The sequence below is a fragment of the Vulpes vulpes genome, chromosome 2 (genome assembly GCF_048418805.1).
Source record: "Vulpes vulpes isolate BD-2025 chromosome 2, VulVul3, whole genome shotgun sequence".
Taxonomy (NCBI): Eukaryota; Metazoa; Chordata; class Mammalia; order Carnivora; family Canidae; genus Vulpes; species Vulpes vulpes.
Window position 1 is genome coordinate 14,929,172 of NC_132781.1, and position 14,308 is coordinate 14,943,479.

Consider the following 14,308-nt stretch of genomic DNA (forward strand, 5'->3'; position numbering starts at 1 on the left):
TATAAATGATCCCTTTTATTGTAAGTAATGTGCGACACTGGCCTGGCTTTGCACTGCAAGCCCTCGGTCGAGATATAGTCAAATAACTATGGCTGCAGGTTCTTCTGCACGATCCACAATTCAGACACAGACACAGAGCTGAGGTGGACAGGAGGGGCAGGAGGGTGGTGGAGTGTGGACTGTCCCCAGCCCTGGCCTCTCCATGTAGGTTTGGCCAAGGCCGACATAGCCCATGGAATGATGAGCAAACGGCAGCATGGCCCTTCCCACAGCAAGCCTGGTGCTGCTAGGGGGCTGCCTTTAAGAATCTTTGGGCCCAGGCTGTCCTAGGCCCACAACTTGTCATCTGGGTTATTTAATATAAAGACAATAAATTAAAATTAAGCAACAGCTTGGTCCTGAGGATGCTGAGCCAGCATGTCCACAGTTTTTGGCACAAAAAAAAAAAAAAAAAAAAAAAAAAAATCAGGTCTTTTTTTTTTTTTTGGAGTGCAGCGTTTCTTGGCCTGTATGCAAATTCACTTTTAAAACCCATTCCCTGTGAGGTAAGACCCCAGGAGGTGGGGCTCTGTGAGAGCCTGAAGCTGGGACACAGAGTCGTCTTGTTGGCACCGGCACCGTGCTCTGTTTCCTCTTGGGGAACAGGGGCTGGGGGTGGGGGTGTGGGCCCAAGAGGAGTGCTACAGCCATCAGGATGGGGTCGTGGAGAGGCCGAGCTGCCACATGGCAACTTTGGTCAAGTTGAGGGGCCAGTCCCCACCCTGGGCAAGGGCCGAGGTGGAGACAGGAGCACATGCTCACTGTCTTCAGAGGGCTGAGCTGGGGGTGCCTGACAGAGGCCCCTGTGAGAAAAGGATAGAAAGAGGGGCCCAGACCCAACTGGCACCGTGCAACACACATTCCTGCAAAACCAGCTGCTTTCATTTTCTCTTCTCTCTCTTGAGGCGTCCATCACCTGTAACAATCTAGAATTGATATATATAAAAACCATCAAATATGATCTGAGATATAAATTAACAAGTACAAGGCCTCACATTACATGATGTGAAAAGGCTAAAAACAGCGATAGAAACTACATTCATAAAAGTGCATCGTCAACATACAACGAAGGCTTTGGCTTGTTCTGGTGCCCGTGGGGAAGTGGGCATGGCTGGCAATGAGCTGCCTGGCGCTAATCCCCAGCTCCCCGGAGAGGCCCATCCCTGGACACTGGCTTTGTTGTTGTTGTTGTTGTTGTTCCTTTAATGACAACTCCCAAGGAAACTGGGTGTTCGGAGGGAGGAGCTCTAGCAATAGGCACATTTTGGAGGGGAGGGGCCGGAAGAAAGGACCAGCGCCCAGGCTGAGGTAAATAAGGCCAACTCTAAGCTGCTTGGAGACACTGGCTCCCCGACCCCTGCTACCATTCTTCCTCTAAGAAGGGAAGGAGGTGAAACCTCATGGGGATGGACAAGGCTGGCCAAGGAGGAACAGAGATGGAGTTTGGGACACAGTTGGTGACATCATATGGGCTCTCCCTTCTACCAGGTGGAAAGGGCTCTGGCCTAGCAGGGTCATGTCTCACAGACAGCCTGATATAACTTCCCTAGCTATCCAGAAGAGCCTGCCCAGGGTTTAGGGCAGCCAGCTGGGTCAGATGCTCTCACCACACTGCCCATCTTTCTTTCTGCTCCAGTGGGGAAACGGGTGCCAGCTCAGGAACGCAAAGGCCATTACCTTCAGCTCTTTCCAATCCAGCCCAAGGCCCAAGCCCACAACAGGGATACTCAGAGCCCAAGGGCACAGTCTCCAGTTTAGAAACTGGGTACAGCATAAGAGTGACTTCAACTTGTAAAACAGAGACAATTGCATTGACAAAACTGGGCTCTCCCCCACTAAGTGGGGACAGTTCCACATCTCAGGCCCCTGCTTGGGGTGTAGGGGGGGAGCAGGGCCATGGGGGCAGGCAGGATGGGCTCCTCCCTCCCTGAATAAGGCAGCATAACATTTGCTTCATTCATCTTTGGTAAAGGACAGGGACTGGCAAAGCTGACCTGGGGGGCTCCTGGGAGAGCGTAGCCCCAGCCTCTGCCTTCCATTGGCTATGGGATGCTGGGCTTTACCTCAGGCTTGGGTGGGCTCATCCAGCCCAGAGATGCCCTGGTGGTCTCCAGACATGGGAGGAGAAACAAAATAACACTTTGAATGAAAGTAACACTATTCAGACCCTCGTGTCTGTCCTGTGCCCCCAGACCCTTGGGGCTTTGGTGCTGATTGCAGTGTCAGGACACAGCCCCTGAGGGTAAGGCCCTCAGCACTTTGCACACTGTTCCTAGATCCTTCCCCTCCACGCTGAGCTTAGGATGCTGGAGCTCTCGGGTCTGGCAGGCTGGGGGCTCCCAGTCCTTGAGGCTGCAGCCACCCCACCCTGGCTCTGAGCCCCAGTGGTGGAAGGGGCACAGACGAACACTGGTTGGACTGGAGCTCCATAGTCCACAGCGTTGCCTGGGAGAAGCAGCAACTTTGCTGAGCCCCACAGCAGCCCCTTGCCTGTGCAGCAGGGGCAGCTGGCAGCAGTGTGCCTCGAGAGCTCAGTACACGAGCTGTGCAAAGTGGTGTGTGAGCAGCTCCTCGGCTGAAGGTCTCTGGCGGGCCTCCACAAAAATGCGCCTCAGGAAGTCCCGGCCATGCTCAGAGATGTGGGAGGGCAGCTGAGGATTGGTGGGCTGGGTGGCAATCTTGAAAATGGCAGCCATGGCTTCATACTCTGCCCAAGGTGGTTTCTCCGTCAGCATCTCTACCACGGTGCAGCCCAGGCTCCTGGAGAGAGAGAATCCCATGTCACGCTGGGCTCCCTGACCTGCCCACCATCGTGAAAGGAGGTGCCTTTCTCAGAATAACCAGAGGCAGCATGGGACAAGCTGAGGTGTGATACTTCTGTAGAGGGTACCCAAGGCTTCATCAACCTACATCCACCCGGGTGAGTCTTGATATAAGGGAAGAGACCCTGTAGTGTGGACAGAAAGAGCTCTGAGATAGCTGTGTTTGTTTCCTATTGCTGCTGTAACAAATTACCATAAGCATAAGACATAAGAAAAATTTATTCTGGAGGTCAGAAGTCTAGAACTAGTCTCAATGGGCTCAAGTCAATGGGTCAGCAGGAATGGTTCCCTCTAGAGGCTCTGCTTCTAGAGGCTGTCAGCACTCCTTGGTTCACGGCCCCTCCTTAGACCACTCCAACCTCCACATCTCTTGCTACCCACTCTCATCTGCTGCCTCCCTTTGCAAGGACCCTTGCAATTATACTGAGCCCACCTGGATAATCCAGGAGAATCTCCCCATCTCAAAAATCCTTAAATTAGGCTATTTGCAAAGGCCTGTCTGCCACGAAAGGAAACATTTACAGGGCATGGGGTTAGTACATGGGCCTCTTTGGGGAACCATTACTCAGCCCACTTCAATACTGTTCTGAGGGGGAAGAGACGCTCTCACAACTTCTGGGCTCTTTTAGAGGACACACAAGAAGTGAGGCAGAGCAGACGCAAGCCATGTGAACGCTACGAGATGCCATGTGAACGCTACGAGATGAAGAAGCCTGCTACAGTTTTGAGATTGATCCAGGCCTTCAGACTGGGTGCTACTTCTCTTAGGGATTTAGCAAACACTAGGGAGGTTTTCCATGGCCTAGGCTCTCAGCAGTAGCAGATAGGTGCCATTTGAGATTAAAACACAATGCATAATTATTTTGAGATTCTTTCATGGTCATAATTATCAAGACTTTGTTTCCTTATGTTGTTGTGTAGAACCCATCCTGTGCCTATAAAACAATTGGTCTATTCACCTGTTGATGACTATATGGATTCGTGCTAGTCATTCGGGCTGTTACAAATAAAGCTGCTGTGAATATTTGTGTAAAAAAAACAAACAAACAATGCATTTGCCATAGTTGCTGCAGCAGGCACCAATGTCCCCACACTCGTGGAGGCTGCCTCCTGACCTGGCTGCCAAGAGGTGAATCTCCTCTTGATCCCACAGCACAAAGCCCCCATAGCTCATTTCTAAGTTAGGGTTGGGCTAGCCCAGACATGGAGATGTCATCCCAGCATGTCCCCAGTACTCACCACACATCTGCCTTCCTTCCGTAGCCCTCACCGCTGATCACCTCGGGGCTCATCCAGTAGGGTGTGCCAGTGACCGAGCGCATGCCCGTGCCTGACATGCAGATAGTCTGCAGGCGCTTGCTGGCCCCGAAGTCCCCTAGCTTCACGTTCCCAGCAGAGTCTCGGAGGATGTTGGCTCCTAAGGCATGAAAGAGCAGAGGCTGCAACCCTGGACCCTCTGGGCATTTTGTACCCTCCACCCTCTTCCCCTCCCTCCCAGGTCATAGGGTTGCTGGGGACAATGGAGACTACCAGGAATCAGACACGACGAGCACCTAGCACTACTGGCTTAGCGCTACAGCATGACATGATCATCACCACAGCCAACATCTGCACAGCACCCTATAAGTAGTTTCCCACATTGTTCAATCCATCCATATCAATCCCCCAAGGAAACAATCAGGGTCTCACTTTTCAGAAAATTAAGTATGGTTAAGTGACCAGGTTTTAGGGACCCCATAGCCTGTGCCTGCTCACCCTTGATGTCTCGGTGAACGATCATGTTGCTATGCAGGTAGGACATGCCCTCCAGGATCTGCCGGGTGTACTTGCGGGTCACACTCTCTGTCAGAGCTCCGTAGGCCTTCAACTGGTCTTTCACCGAGCCCTACAGCCACAGGAGTCAGAGGGAGTCAGCTCAGAAAAGGGTGGGGTGGTGGTGGTGGTGGAGGGCTATTTCCAGCACCTAGCATTGCAGCAAAGGAGTGATTCAGCCAACCCCTGTGAGCAACATACCAGGCTTTGTTGGGGGCTATGGGGCAGCTTGAACAGTATGAGCCCTTCCCTTAAGCAATGTATGACCTAAATCCAGAAGGGAGACCCCTCTGCTCCAGGTACAGGCTGTACTTACTGGACAGTCAGTGCAAACCACCCTCTAAGCCTCAGGTCCGGGTGGCCTGGGATGCCTCACATCCCACACCGCCACTACGGCCAGATGCAGGACCCTCCGGACTTTGAGCATCACTTCACCTTCTCCCCTGAGCCTCTGGCATATCAAATGATCAGAAGCATGTCCAAGGGACGCCTCCTCTAGAGCCCACAGCCAGGTCTGGCCCTTTTGTGTGTGTCCCACATGCACTGAGAAACACATACCCCCGGCATGTACTCCATGAAGATGGTCAGAGTCTTCTCCGCACGGTCCCGCAGACAACCATAGTACTGCACGATGCGCTCATGCTGCAAGTTCTTCAGCAACTGGATCTCACATTCCAGAGCACTCACCTCCTAGGGAAGGGGCCCAGTAGTCAGCCTGGCTCACAGGGCCCTGGTTCTGCCCACCTGGGATCAGCTCGGCTTGTCCTAATTAGTGACCCAGGGGAGTCTGTCTATCTTGGCAACTTCCGCTGGAGCAAAGGGGGACTCTGTTAACAGTCTGGCCCTTGGACACAATGCTGGGCAACCCACAGGATAGTGGCACTTCCATGCTGGAAGAAGGCAGACATTGGGGTGAGAGAATGGGGGGCAGGTGCTTAGTTAAGGTAACTGCTGCATCTGTCCACTCAGACTGGAGTGTAGGCTGCACCCAAAGTTGAACTCTGAAGATAAGCTCCTTCTTGGACCGAGGGCTGAGAGAGGCATCTGTGTGAAGGGTGGGGGAGGTACTGTTCCTTGTGGCACTGGCCACTGCCCCTCAGTCTGGGCTGTTTGGTACTTCAGCATCAACTCATTTCCTCCTACCTAATCCTTCCCCCAGGGGGTCTGATGCTCTTTGGACCACAGTCCTTTTGCCTCATGGCCATGGCCAAGGTGGAGAGCAAGGGAACTTGGGAGGAAGAATGATGGGGGAAGCAACCTGCAGCTTCTCGGGCAGTTAATCTACGCAGTGAGATGGGAATTTCTGTCAAGGGGAGGGGGGGGGGTGTGGGGACACTGGAAGCCAGACCATGGGGAGGCAGTACCTTGCTTGTCTCAGGGCTGTCTGGGTCAAACTGGACTTGCTTGGAAGCAAGCTCACGTCCTGTGTCCACGTCATAGCACAGATAGACCCTGCCGAAGGCACCCTGGCCCAGGAGCTTCCCACGGCGCCAATTGATGGGGGCACTGGGAGCTACAGGAGAATGGAAGGAAAGAGTGTTAGCTCGGTAAATTAGTTACTGAGATCTTGCCCTGGTCTCTAGAGGCTCTGTGATGGGATCTCTGGCTCAAGAACCTCTCACCCAGAACCATCCTATCTCTCAGTCCAGCATCATTACCCCCATCTGGAGCAGGCTCAGTACCCTGATCAGTTGGACCATTAGGCTCAAGTCTTGAGAGGCAGATGGCCAGCTACCGTCATGGTTAAATCCTCTTCTGCACTCATCAAATACCTTTATTTCCTATGTCCCTAAACATCTGAATATGACAAGGACTGAGAAGATTGGTCTTCTGTTTAAACACAGAGAAACTAAAGCCTAGAAAGGGGAAGTGGCTTGCCACACAACAGTGCAGCAAGGCCTAAGGTCCAAGGGATCTGCTGCTGATCCACAGGTTCTTCCAGTGTGGTGAGGATGGGTGGGAGCAGCCTACTGCTGAGCTAAACAGCCCCAGGGGATCTCTGGCCTCCTGCCCTGCCTCCTATGTGAGCACCCGCTGGGCAATCTCCTTCTGGCCAGGGCCCACTCCTCACACTTGGTTGGCACATTCCTCTCCTGCACAGAGAGGGCATTCTCGCTGTCTGCACTCCGCAGGCGCCCTCTGGGGTCCAGGTATTGCACCGCCAGACCCATGTTTTCGCCATTTGTGCTCAGGGAGCGGCTGGACGGCACGAGGGTAAAGAGGTTGCCTTGATGACGCCGTATTCGTGGAAATGTTCTTCTGCCTGAAGGGGTGCAGGAGCCATAGTAGAGCAAGTCAGACCTCTGGCCACAAGGCTAAATACACAAACCACATCATCCCATCTGCCCTCTTCCTAACTCATGCCAGAATGGCTAATGTCTCAAGCACCCTGAGAATCAGGACAAAAACAGGAATTAGGAAGCAGCCACAGATGGTTCAGGAAGCCCTAGCCAAAGGGAAGGCACAGGGCTAGCTCTCAGGTACCACATCACTCGCAAGGCCAATTCACTGCTGAAGTCTGCCTTCTCTGGCATCCTAATCCTAAACCTGTGTGAAGTTCCATTCCATCTGCTGTCATGGGGCAGAAGAGGGCGCTGGAGAGCTGAATCCAAGAAACACGCTATGGATTCAGATCAAGGACGCTATGCTCCCAATGGCAGCATCTTGGCTTCCAAATACCGCCCTTCCCCCCATCTCCCCTTAGCCTCTAGTGCTTCAAGTCTGGGCACAGCTCCTCAGAAATAAAGGAAACATGGTGTGTAGGGTGCCTGGGCCCAGCTCCTAGCAGTGGCTTTTGTGTGGCAAAGCTCTACCCATGTCCATTCTGAGGCAGCCAGCAGGGGGCAGGGTAGAGGCGTACTCACCCTCGTTGTAGTCCTTGTGGTGCACAGAAACGTGGTAGCGCCGGGGGTAGGTTCCACCTTTAACCCCTTTGTCATACAGCTGAGTTTCCCGATCTGAGTAAGATAGAGGAATCATTGGTTTCTGGGTAGGTCAATGTAAGTGAGCCATCTAAGCCCCCATGTCACCTGAGACCTCCAAGCAGCAGCCCCAAGGAGAATTAAGACAGCCCTGGCTTCCCAACTCAGCTAACAAAAGCAGAATACCCACAATCCCATCCAGACATCCCTGCAGTGCTCTCCATGCTCTGGGGAACTCACCCGAGAACTCTTGTCTGTTATCTGGGAAGCTCTGGGCTCGGGACATTCTCGATTTCCGGAAGGATGGGCTAGAAAAAAAAACAAAACAAAATCACAATGTAGATATCAGCCTACTTCAAGAAGCTGTCCACCAGGGCAGAAGGCAGGATATCCACATGGACTCTCTTCTTACTCCTTCCCACATCATTACATGGGACAGAAAAACCAGAAAAAATATCCAGACTGCCTAGCTTATCACAATACCTGCTTGGTATGTAATCTTGTTCTCACAGTTTGAGAGGGAAGCAGAATTTGGGAAAAACAGCCATCTTCTGAGTTTGGCTTGCTACTTTCTCTTTAAGTAGTCTGAGGCCCAAGTCTGACAGGACCTGCAAGAATCAACCCCTCCAGCCCTCCCAAATTCCACCTTGGAGTTTGGCACCACATACCCTTCTTGTCCTTTCCTCTCACCTTGGTAACAGGGGAAGAGTTGCAAAACACCCCTTGCCCAGGGTGCTAATAAAAATAGCAACAACACCAAGCATCTTCCTTTCAGACTAATTACCACCATCCCATTTCAGAGATAGGGAAACTGAGGAATGGAGAGGTTAGGGGAAGCTACTTGACTTATATTTTGATGGAGCTGGGGTCTATGTGGCTCCACATCCCATAAAGAAGAGAGGAAAGCCCTATGCTCAAGTTAGGCTGGGCCTCAAGGTAATAAGTCCAGGTCATTGGGTTTTACTCCCAAGGAAATGAAAACAAAGCATTAGAGGGACGGAGGCAAAATCTAAGAATCAAGTATGTTCAGCTAGCTTTCCTAGAATTCACCTAAATGTCCTCTATCTTACATGTGAGAGTGCCTTCTGAGAGGGCCACAGGCCGGAAACGGTTAAGGACACGAGGGTGCCCCCTACTTCACAACTACTAGACCTTCTGTGGTCTTGTCCTACTGCCCACCCCACTCCCCACCCCTGCTTGGCCACAAAGTTTGGGAGATATTTCAAAGCCAGAGTCAGTCCCTGTCTTGGCAGAGCCTTCAGTTTGTGGCAGTAACTCCTGGCACTTTTATCTGGGCTTCTTGTTCCCCTGGTCAAAGAGCAAGCCCCAAGCAATGCTATGAAATGGATACCAACAAGTAACTATGACTATTTTATGACGTTTAGAAGGAAGACAGTGCTCATCAGTTTTCAGATCTGTTAGGAGAGACAGTACAAATTTGGCCAGTACCCATGTGAACAATTGGTCAGTTACACAAACAGAAAAAAAAATCCCCGAACCTGCTCCATAGCCTCTGACCACAGCCCTTAGTCCAGTCAGACATGATCAAATGTGCTATTGGGCATAACAAGGTGAAGGTGAGAGACTGGCTAGATCACTGCCAAAGCCAACTCTAAACATACACCTCCTGTTCGGCGAACCAGCTCCACAGAGCCATTTGGTGACAGCTCTTACTCTGACAGAACAAGATTACATACCAAGCAGATAGTGTGGTAAGCTAGGCAGTCCGGATATTTTGTTTTCTGGTTTTTCTATTCCAGTTTCTTACTCTATCAGAAACACTTGGAGGAAAAAAAAAAAAAAAAAGCAAACCCACAGGTGATAATTCAATTTTTTCCCCCAAACATGGAAGGTTCACTACTTCTCAGGCCAGATCATAGCAATGAGGCCAAGAGCACAAGAGCAGTGTATATTATATGTAAAATTCAAACATGTACAGCACTTGGGATAACAGAGCAAGCATTTAACACATATGACTTGCTATTATGAGCTACTATTACGAGCTACAATTACACTCACCTAATTATACAAACATAAGACTCTCATGGTACTTGAAAAATTAAGGAGAGGGCTAGGAATCCCAGAAAGAGATTTCTTTCCCAGAAGCATGGTGTTGTAACCATGGGTCTGCAGAACAGTGTCTAGATCAGAGACATACTGGCTAACTCTGTTTCCTCAGCCCATCTGTCCCAAACATGCCCAGGCACTAACACCCAAAGCAGGTAGTCCCATACCTGTCTGCCGACCTGTCCAAGGATTGGCAACTTCCTGACAAGGAATTTTCAGCACTGCTCAGAGGATCCAACATCTGTAAGGCAAGACATACAATAAAACCCCAGCCCCTGCCTCAATCCCAGCCAGGTGACTCAGGGCTTTATGGCCCAGCCAAGGCCAGCAAATAGTCCTTTCTGTCAAAATATGAAAGTGCCCTTTCTGTGCCTGTGCAGTGGGAAGAATGGCTAAGAAGGTACTATTCTGCCCCCGTAGTTTGAAAGGCAAGTTTCCAGAAGGGAGAAAAATGCCTGGACAGCATCCCAAGGAACTCTGCCAGGAGAGCAAAGCAGAGACGCTACTTCTCTTGTTGGCATTTTGTTGGCTCAAGAACACTGGGAGCCTGGCACTGAAGCTGGTACTACCCCACAGAGGCTTCCATGGCATATGGGTGGGACTGTAATGCTTCTGTTTACACTCCATAATTTAAAATTTACCGAAACAAGAATGGCCCTCGTTCCACAGACAAGCCACTGTAGGTCCAGGAAGGTTAGGAGAATTGTTTAAAGTAATGAAACTAGTATTATACAGCTGATACAGATGAAAAATTTCCTAGTTCCTGGTTCTCATATGGAGGCAATAAGAATCTATGAAATGTTTCTCCAGCCTTTGGTCAAATGCAGTAACAAGAAGCCTTCAGATTAGCTTTTTCTTCAACTAATCTCCCTTCATTTTGCCTATGGGGTATTCCCTATCAGAGTATTCATTATCTGAGATCCAAAGTTAAGCATTACATAGGGAAGCAGGAATCAGAATAATGAAAATTCACTAACAACTTTCATAAAATTAGTTTCCAACTCAAATTATCCCTTCCTATTTAATAGTAGGGTCCATCTTGCCCATAATTTCAAAGTGAGACCAGTTAACAGAAGAAGAATAGGCAAGTAAAATAACATGACAGGCATGATGCAGAAGAATACCAAAGGTTCAAGAGAGGCCTGTTGAAAATCCACTGAATCCTGTGAAGCCCTCTGGGGGGAAAAAAAAAAAAAAGAGGGCCCTCTTTATAACAGTGTCACAGAAGTCAAAAGGGAAGGAAAGAGGTAACATTGTGTCAGCAAAATTTTTGTTAGAAAAATTAAGCCAAAAAAATTAACATGAATCATGCTTTTGTTTGTTCTAAAAATTAGCAAACAGATACAACTACTACCTTAATCTGATGAAAGAAAAAACAAAATAAACCTATCTTAGTTTCACTTTTCAAGAAAGTCCCAATTGAATATTCCTTCACTATATACTACACTGTTTTGGTTTCTGTTACGTGGATTTATCTTGAATGGCTGGTTACCAGGAACAATTCACTTTAGCTAAGGGGAAGGGCCTAGGCATTCCTTCTTTGGCCCCCTCCTAAGTCTGTCCTCACTAGGAGTCCAATACTCCCACACTTTCCAGGGCTAGGCAAGTACAGCAGACATGTAAAAGGACCAGGATATAGGGCCATGGGGAGGGATAGAGACTAAAGGCAATGAACTCATTTGCAACCTTGAGATTTTATACCCAAGTCACCTCTAACATAGCTGATGTCCAGAAGTGCTCTAGCTACAGAAAACAGAAAGGATGGTCAGTAAAATACCCAAGTAGGGAATCCTTACTCCCTCCAGGAGTAAGTAAAAGCACTCCAGGTCACTATTCTAAATTTTTATTTATTTATGATAGTCACACAGAGAGAGAGAGAGAGAGAGAGGCAGAGACACAGGCAGAGGGAGAAGCAGGCTTCATGCACCGGGAGCCCGACGTGGGATTCGATCCTGGGTCTCCAGGATCGTGCCCTGGGCCAAAGGCAGGCGCTAATCCGCTGCGCCACCCAGGGATCCCAGGTCATATTCTAAACACAAACTTACCTGGAAAGCAGGAGTTACAGAAAAGAGAAGAAGCAGTGTAAAGGGTTTCCTCACAGCCTATATAGTTTGGATAATGCTTTATAGAGATTAGTTATCACCAGGAAAGAAAAGTTATAAGAATCAGTTTTAGGGGAAAGAAAAATTACAAGGATCAGTTTTTTATAAAATTTCTCATGTGATGCCGCTGCCCCTTCTACTGGATGCTTTGTTTTTAAAAAATTTCCTCTTCCCAGGGGTGCCTGGGTGGGCTCAGTCAGTTAAGCATATACCTTTGCAGCTGCCTTCGGCTCAGGTCATGATCCCAGGGTCCTGGGACCAAGCCCTGTGTTGGGCTCCCTGCTCAGAGGGGAATCTGCTTCTCCCTCTCCTCATGTTTCCTCTCTCTTCTCAAATAAATAAAATCTTTACAAAAAAAAAAGAAAGAAAAAGAAATTTCCCCTTCCCGGACCAAATCCTAAAAACTTGTAAGAGTGGATCTTTCTCTTATGTAATCAAAGCAAGCTCATTGAAAAGACTTCAGAATGAAGCCAGAGATCTCACTCTTGCTGATTTTACCAAGCCAAAATGCCATTTTCATCAAGTGAGCCATTAGTTAAAAAGTTAGCCATTAAAATGAGTGAGCCATTGTGGTAGGCATACCCCACAATGTGGCCACCCCTCTTCTTAAGTATGGGTAGAATTTGTGACTTGCTTCTAGTTAACAGACTATGGGAAAGAGGGTGATATATTCATTCTCATGATTATGTTATATTTTATGCCTCTTATCTTTACAGACTAGAGCAAGAGATTCTCGTCTTGGCCTTGAAGAAGCTGCCATATTGTGAAAAAGCCATGTGACAAGGAACTGAAAGTGGCTTCTAGGAGCTCAGGATGGCCGCTGGCCAACAAACAGCAAGAAGACAGGGACCATAGTGCTACAACCACTGCCAACAGCCACGTAAGCTCAGAAGGGAGCCCCAAGCTCCAGCAAGGAATGCAGCCTGGCTGACACTTGACTAGTCTTGTGTAACCCTGAGTGGAGGACCCCTGTTAAATCATGCCTTACCCAGGAAAATTGTAAAATAATAAATGTATGCTGTTTTTAATGTATGCTGCTAAGTTTGTGGTAATTTGTTACGTAGCAACAGATAACTAATATAGCTGTCTACCACCATAAAAGCTCACCCAAAGTAAACATTTCTACAGTGTAATTTGGATATGGTATACTCCCTACCTTTCATCAAGAAATAACAGAACTAAAATATGGCTGATGAAAAACAAAAACTGTCAGTTTAGGATTGGTCATATGTTATACTCTGCTGATATCACAGGCAGTTTTAAGAAAGTATTCAAATAGCAGAGTGGTCTTCTGCAGGGAGACCAGTGAGAGGAGCACAGCAAGGTAAAATGTGTCCAATGCTCATCCAACACCAAGAAGCTAGGTAGTTTACACGGTGTCAACGGCAGGAATTAATACTTGGTCCCAAAAAAGGAATAGTCCATATTTGGGCAGGTCTGGTTTACAAAGGAGCTAAGAGATGAGGTTCAAATCCCTCAGCTCTGCACCAGGCCCACTGAGTAGCCACATTATAACCTTGGTCTGACACACTCCAAGGCACACCCCAAGCCCTGTACTCACACACTGCTCACTCGTCTCTGGGATGAACTCCCCTTCACTGTTGATGCTGGTGTAGGATCCCTGACGGGCAATGCGTTGCTGCCGCTCAGGCACGTAGCCAGGAGGAGGTGAGCTTCGGCCAGGGTTCTGGGAGCCTAGAGCACAGAAACAAGACCTTTTACAACACAGCCGAGGATATGTGGCTGAGAGCAGCAGACAGGGGACCAGGTCAGACCAAACATCTGTCACAGAGGTTGGTACCAGGTAGGAATTCAGCAGAATTCCATTTGTTTACTTCACTCTATGTGGCAGATACAATGGGTTAGACTCAAGATCTATTCCACACTTCTAGTATGCCTTCCTGTACTTCAGAAATTAATCAGTTAAAAGCTATTACTTCTACAACCCCCAAAGGTCCAGTCAATCAGATGTACTTGTGTGAGATTTAGATGACCTCCTGCTGCTCCTACTGCTCCTGGCCACTACAGTCATGGAAGCCCTGGTTCTTCTTTCTGCTGCAGCATTAGCGGAGACCTCACACCTGGCCTCCAGTTTTCCAGACATCAAGGACAGATGCAGGCATCCCTATGGATGTGGTAGGGACCACAGCAGAAGGGTGCTGTGCTTCTGAATCTGGTAGCTTCCTGAGCCCAGAAGAGGGAGGAGCTCTGTGGTGTCTTAACCTAGAATTTGTTTCTTTCTCTCCAATCACTTTATAAGACGGGATATGCACTACATTTCTTCTTCCTGAAACTAGTTAGAGTGGATTCTACTCTACTCTGTGCACCTGAACCCTGACCAATATACTCTGGAGTGAAAAGGTATTACACGTTTTAACTAGAATGAAGCAAAAATGTGTCTTGTAAGGGATTGATTAGAATGAAAGAAAAACTTACTTATTGATGAAGTCCCAGACAGTGGTCTAACTATCCCCAGACAGCATGAACCGCCATTAGTCTGTTACATAGAGTGTCTAAGTGTACCCTCCCCGGGATAAAATATCCA

The 14,308-nt window shown here is 48.8% G+C and overlaps 1 protein-coding gene across 2 annotated transcripts in view; it reads right to left on the reverse strand.

The window, feature by feature from the left end:
* The window catches only part of MAP3K3 (mitogen-activated protein kinase kinase kinase 3), a 66,826-nt gene continuing 52,518 nt past the window's right edge, over window positions 1-14,308 (reverse strand). For both annotated transcript variants that reach the window (XM_072746863.1, XM_072746864.1), the window contains 10 exons: window positions 13,325-13,458; window positions 9,829-9,902; window positions 7,835-7,902; window positions 7,538-7,630; window positions 6,745-6,936; window positions 6,038-6,186; window positions 5,232-5,363; window positions 4,617-4,746; window positions 4,101-4,278; window positions 1-2,799 (listed from right to left, as the gene is read on the reverse strand). In XM_072746863.1, coding sequence (XP_072602964.1) covers window positions 2,571-2,799; window positions 4,101-4,278; window positions 4,617-4,746; window positions 5,232-5,363; window positions 6,038-6,186; window positions 6,745-6,936; window positions 7,538-7,630; window positions 7,835-7,902; window positions 9,829-9,902; window positions 13,325-13,458 — 1,379 coding nt within the window. In that variant the 3' untranslated portion in view covers window positions 1-2,570. The remainder of the gene's footprint in view (window positions 2,800-4,100; window positions 4,279-4,616; window positions 4,747-5,231; window positions 5,364-6,037; window positions 6,187-6,744; window positions 6,937-7,537; window positions 7,631-7,834; window positions 7,903-9,828; window positions 9,903-13,324; window positions 13,459-14,308) is intronic.